The sequence below is a fragment of the Sinocyclocheilus rhinocerous genome, unplaced genomic scaffold (assembly GCF_001515625.1).
Source record: "Sinocyclocheilus rhinocerous isolate Xijiao unplaced genomic scaffold, SAMN03320098_v1.1 scaffold1164, whole genome shotgun sequence".
Lineage (NCBI taxonomy): Eukaryota > Metazoa > Chordata > Actinopteri > Cypriniformes > Cyprinidae > Sinocyclocheilus > Sinocyclocheilus rhinocerous.
In genome coordinates, this window is record NW_015643253.1 from 1,180,619 (window position 1) to 1,185,961 (window position 5,343).

General features: G+C 35.9%; 2 protein-coding genes across 3 annotated transcripts; one reads left to right on the forward strand and one right to left on the reverse strand.

Moving 5' to 3' along the window:
• Positions 1 to 548: 548 nt before the first annotated feature.
• Positions 549 to 1,701, forward strand: vhll (von Hippel-Lindau tumor suppressor like). Its single transcript, XM_016574706.1, has 3 exons — positions 549 to 787; positions 859 to 993; positions 1,089 to 1,701. Exons 1-3 carry the CDS (start codon positions 607 to 609, stop codon positions 1,259 to 1,261), a joined length of 489 nt encoding a protein of 162 aa, XP_016430192.1. The 5' UTR covers positions 549 to 606; the 3' UTR covers positions 1,262 to 1,701.
• A 22-nt stretch (positions 1,702 to 1,723) lies between these two features.
• On the reverse strand, positions 1,724 to 4,720 carry tmbim4 (transmembrane BAX inhibitor motif containing 4). 2 transcript variants are annotated; one of them, XM_016574705.1, is made up of 8 exons: positions 4,516 to 4,720; positions 3,972 to 4,080; positions 3,751 to 3,856; positions 3,629 to 3,662; positions 3,411 to 3,528; positions 2,935 to 2,980; positions 2,543 to 2,779; positions 1,724 to 2,331 (listed from the first exon to the last, which is right to left on the reverse strand). In XM_016574705.1, exons 1-7 carry the CDS (start codon positions 4,604 to 4,606, stop codon positions 2,573 to 2,575), a joined length of 711 nt encoding a protein of 236 aa, XP_016430191.1. In that variant the 5' UTR covers positions 4,607 to 4,720; the 3' UTR covers positions 1,724 to 2,331; positions 2,543 to 2,572. The 2 variants fall into 2 exon arrangements, with proteins under 2 accessions (XP_016430191.1, XP_016430190.1); XM_016574704.1 differs by having other exon boundaries at positions 2,269 to 2,779; positions 4,516 to 4,719.
• Between the last annotated feature and the right edge of the window lie 623 nt (positions 4,721 to 5,343).

The window sequence follows — 5,343 nt, forward strand, 5'->3', positions numbered from 1 at the left end:
ATAATATATATATATATATATATATATATATATATATATTACACACACACACACACAGACAGTAGTCAACATTTGAAGTGGATCAAAACCTTTCATCAAAGTTGTGCTAAAACCAAAACAATACCCATTCTTGTCTTAAGACAACTTTGATGAACTTTTATGATCCACTTCAAATGTTGACTACTGTATATACACTAATTGGATTGCCAATCCAGGATTGGTTTTGTTACAACAAATCAATATATAGCCTATATGCGTCAACAAACTATGGTGAATAATAATAATAATAAATTAAATCTTCTTGTAACTAATATTGCTTTTATCAACATTTTATTAAAGAAAAAATATAAAACCTAAATATAAAACCTACATTTGGGTTACATCCGTTAACTAATTTCTAACTTTTAACTAATGAACTGTTAAGAGTTACACAATGTTGTTAATGTTCTTAGCTATTAAATTCATTCAACTTTTAAACTGGGGGTCTTGGGTTTGTCCTGGTTAAACATCACTTCCAGTCAGTCAGTGTATCGCGGTTTAGAGTGTAATACTGCCACCTATCAGTGATGCAGCGACACTGCATATGTGTTCTGTCACTCCAGCGCTATGGCTGAACAGGAAGCGCCTGCACCTTTGAAATCTCTCAACTCGTATGGTCCAACATATATCTCTTTTATTAATAAATCCAGCCGGAATGCCGAAGCATGGTGGCTAGACTTCGCGGGGAAGCCGGTGTCTTACGGCGACATACAACCGAGGAAATCGCTTAAGATGGACACTTTTCTGAGTAAGTACCGCAGAGCTAGCAAACTTAGCCAGTTTCCCTTGCCGGTTTGTACTAAAGCAGGTTTTTTCCAGCTCATCCGTGGATCTTCAGAGCATCTGACGGAGCTAAACTGCTGGCTAACCTCAATGAAGTTTACTTTCCCACTCCTGCGCAGTATGAGGAGTACGGGTACCCGCGGTACCAGCCTGTGTATGTGACTGCACCAGGTGCGAGCCCATTCTTCATCCTAAGATGCTCCATATGCATTTGATATACACAAAAGTTTCATTTTAAATGGATATTTATGCTTTGTTTTTGTCAGTGTACTCATTACAAGAATACTGCACACGTTTGATCAGGAGTATGGTGAGAAAAGAAGACATCTGCAAGCTGGAAATCCCCGAGGGTTTGAGAAAGGACCTCAACCTTGAACCTGATCTACTGAGAGACATTCAGATTTTATCTGCCAAGAGATCAATAAATGGTTCAAACTGACCATTTTCACTCATTTATGATATAATGTTCAAAGTATGCAGAAGCTTTCACTTTGAACGTGTGAAAAAAGTAACCCTTTTTAAAAATATATATATTTCTGTGTTCTTTTATGCAATGACAGGGCATCAGCACTTTGTTATATTTCCTCGACCAATCAGATTCGAGGATAGCAACTAACTGTTGTACATGAAAGCAACAAATATGGGTTAAAATAAATTTATTTAAATTTTTTTTACACCAAAGAACATTAAATTGACATCTCAGTTTTTATATGTGAACATTTTGCCCTTAAAAATCAATGAGAGAAATATATTTTATGATAAGTACTTTTTTTTATTTTTATGAATATTGCACTTTGGACACAGGCATATAGAGGTCCCTGAATATTATGTAAACAATTATTTTGTAATTTTTTTTAGTTTATTAAAATGAGCAGACTGACCTATTGGAAAATATTTTTAATGCATTTGAAACTGACTGAATGCTGCATACTTTAAAATTATGTTTATTTAGTGAATGTTATATTGTGACACCAAAAACTGCGTTTAACTACATTTTAAAATGTTTGCATTATGGTTTTCATGTAATTCAGGCCTTTTAGTAAGACTGTCTTGTTATAAGTTATTTTAAGTTAATCATTAACATCCCATATACAAACCCAAATTAAACAAAATGTCTCGGGCTTCATGTACAGTTTGTTCTCAAACCACAAACACTGATTCACTACAACACCTAAATAAATATGAAAAATCACCATGGATTACAGGTCACACTACAGTCAACTAAAGACAGGAATCTAATCAGCAACACAGTTAGCAGATCAAGTTAAGTTGTACAATCATGTTTGTAACATTCACATTTGGCCATTAAATTACAAATACCGCTTTGCAAGTTGAAATTATGCAGCTGGTTTGGAAACAAGGGGAAACTACAATACAATAGGAGTGTCTTGGGGAGCTTCATCTCAACTAATGGCAGAAATTAAACAAAATCCAAGGAGTTTGCGGTTAATGCCCACCCAATTAGAAGAATAGCACACATACTCCATTAATTCTGAACACTGCAAAGAACTGCAATGCAAAGAAATTAATGTCTTATATTCAGTGCATTTTGAAGGCTTTTATTCAAATAAATATTTCATATTATGTGGTCCACAAAGTTTTTGCAGAGATCTGCAATACTTAATTTGGATATTAGTTAACACATTTTTATTTGATTATTATACATGGAGTCTATTAAATTAAATAATATTATTTTTGCACCACTGCACCCAAAATTCACCTCTGAAAGTGAAGAAGAGCATCACAACATTCAGTGTTTCTTCATGGAGTCGAGGATGCGCAGGATATAGATGAACAGGTTGACTATGTCCAGGTACAGGTTGATGGATGCCAGGACATGCTCCTCCGGTGACAGCTTATGCATCAGCAGGTGGGTATCGAAAATAATGAACCCGCAGAACAGCAGAGCTCCAGCCCCAGCGAAGACCAACTCCATTGTGTCATTGTAGAAGAAAAGCTGAAGGACACAGAATTGCGCAGTTGATGAAATGTGGATATATATAATACTATTTTATAATTTTTTACTTACATTGGAACCATTACTTAAACCAATATAATATTTTAACTTGTATTGAAACCAGAGCATTCTGATTAATTTAGCCTTAGACTCACCCTCATAAAGCTTGCAATGATCAAGATCCACAGGCCAGCAAACAGACTAAAGACAAAGATGACCAATTGGGATTTTTCTACATGTGCATTTAAAAAAAAAAAAAATACATACATACATATAAACGACAGAGCAAGAACTGTTGCAGCAGGTTGTCTATTAAACAGACCAATAATATGAATAAAGAAATTCTCACAAAGACGTGCATTTTTCCTCCCAGCGACTTCCCATGCTGAGGAGTGGACCATGCATCACATCATATAATAGAGTTATGACTCACGGAACCCCATTATTTTTTGTTACATTTCATTTTAATGACTGGAAAGAAGAATGTTTCTCCAGAGACTATTTCTGCCACAACACAAGAACATCATTCCGCACGGATTCAGGAGTAAATGGATTAAAACAATAATTCTTGCACTCAGTTACTATGATGAATGTGACAGATCTGGGCCTTAAGCGGATGAGAAAGAATTACCTGGCTCCGAGCTTGCTGAAGTCTCTTTTAGACTGGAAAGTGTAGGCAGTGAGACCCAGGAACACAGCAGACGTGAGCACAAAGGCCTGGAGCACTATGGTGTACTCATAAAATGTCACTGAAAGCAGAAAAATATGGTATCAGATGAGCCATCAAGGATGTATCCATTAATATTATGGGACTGGACTTCTATAAATTAAGAAAATGAATAAACTTACCCGCAGTGGCTACAGACAGAGACTCCAGCAAAGTCTGCATAAACATTTACAGTCATTATATTACAGTAGTTCATAATATTATTTAATAGTCTATTTAAAAAAAAAAAAAGTGGTATACTCACAAACCCAAACAGCAAATAAAGATTAATGGGGTGCTGGTGACGGTACACAGCCAAGGCAAGGAGCAGGATAAGGGAACCGATAGCAGATATCAACACCAGAGAGGGACTGAAAAATTAATGCAGTGCATCACATTAATATATTGACATAGATTAAAGGGCAGTTCGTACCATAGAACAGCCACAATGATGTGGTGAACCTACAGGGGAGGATGTGCTCTTACCTTTCGTGCACAAAGTTTTTAATGGGGTTACAGAGCATGAAAAGGGCAGATACAGCAGTGGTGATGATAATTTGCAATGACAGGATGGTGTAGACCTTGCGGAGGAAATCTAGAGAGAAATAAGACTTGAGCGTCAACACTTCAACCACACATTTATTTAAATATATTTCATGACTTGTCTCTCTTCACAGGGTTTATTTACATTCACAAACAGGATGTCTACCATTCACACTAAACGTCGACAAGCAGGTTTGACAACTACATAAGAAACATGCAGCATTTCTAAGAAAACTAATAATCACATTTGAGGGAAAAAAATCTATAAGTAGCCTGTCACGACAGCTGATTTAACATTTGCGCCATATGTCTCCTTTTTAACTGGACCTCATGATGAAACAAGGTGAAATAAATAACTGAAATGAAATAAGGATCCCACTCCAGCTGTTTTACATGTTATTGATTTCCAGGCAATGCTATTGTATGGACTGTATTACCGATTACGTAGACACCAAAGCCTTTTAAATACATGTAAATCGCTACTTACCCATCCGGATGTGGACGCTCGCCGTCGCGACGTTCGTGCCATAATTAAAATCATCCTCAATGGATGATCGCGGATACTGCTCCTGATTCATGGTTGATCGAATTAAACGCGTATTATTTACTCATAAATACAAGCGATAATACGACGCTCGCTTCCGTCTTTCTGTGGTTCGTTTTTTATTTCGTCCTTCAAAGACGTGCTTACTGCCACCTAGCGGATCAATCCACAAAAAGTGATTGAATTCTGCTCTAGATCTGTTTTTATACAGTCTATGCTCTTGATACAGTAAAGTTTTATGCTAGTGTGCTATTCGCATTTAATGTGTGTGTTTTTTTAATGCTGTCTAGAGTGGACATTTAGTGAGATATCCTCAAATACACTACAGTCAGTAATATTATTGAGTTGTCATTGCATTCACGTTACATGACTGCTAAATAAAAATTATTTAAAAAAAACGTTTAATTGACCGCCAAATGCTCGTGTAATCCTAAATTATTAAAGAATTATTAAAGATGTGTATATATATCTGTATATATATATATATATATATATAGCTACAAATAAAAAACCTCTAGCTGAATAACTGATTTTGGTAATCACAGATACATTATTCCTTTATCTTCCCTAAAAGTACATCTACAATTAGTATGCACCACCAAGAAAGTTGGCATAATGCATCGTTTGATGCTCATTTGAGTCGGTTCTTCAATGAATCATTAGCTGGATAGTAAAACGATTCGCGATTCAGCCTGAATCGTTTAGACGATTCATACACGCACTTAATTACTTGAAGCGGTAAAACTATAACGCGATACGAATACAAAGTAC

Coding starts and splice junctions, on each gene's coding strand:
- vhll (XM_016574706.1), top strand. CDS start 607: ATGGCTGAACAGGAAGCGCCTGCACCTTTGAAATCTCTCAACTCGTAT. Junction 788..858: donor TAAGATGGACACTTTTCTGA/GTAAGTACCGCA, acceptor GGTTTTTTCCAG/CTCATCCGTGGATCTTCAGA. Junction 994..1,088: donor TGTGTATGTGACTGCACCAG/GTGCGAGCCCAT, acceptor TGTTTTTGTCAG/TGTACTCATTACAAGAATAC.
- tmbim4 (XM_016574705.1), bottom strand. CDS start 4,606: ATGAATCAGGAGCAGTATCCGCGATCATCCATTGAGGATGATTTTAAT. Junction 3,663..3,750: donor TTTATTTGCTGTTTGGGTTT/GTGAGTATACCA, acceptor ATGTTTATGCAG/ACTTTGCTGGAGTCTCTGTC. Junction 3,529..3,628: donor TCTGTCTGTAGCCACTGCGG/GTAAGTTTATTC, acceptor TTCTGCTTTCAG/TGACATTTTATGAGTACACC.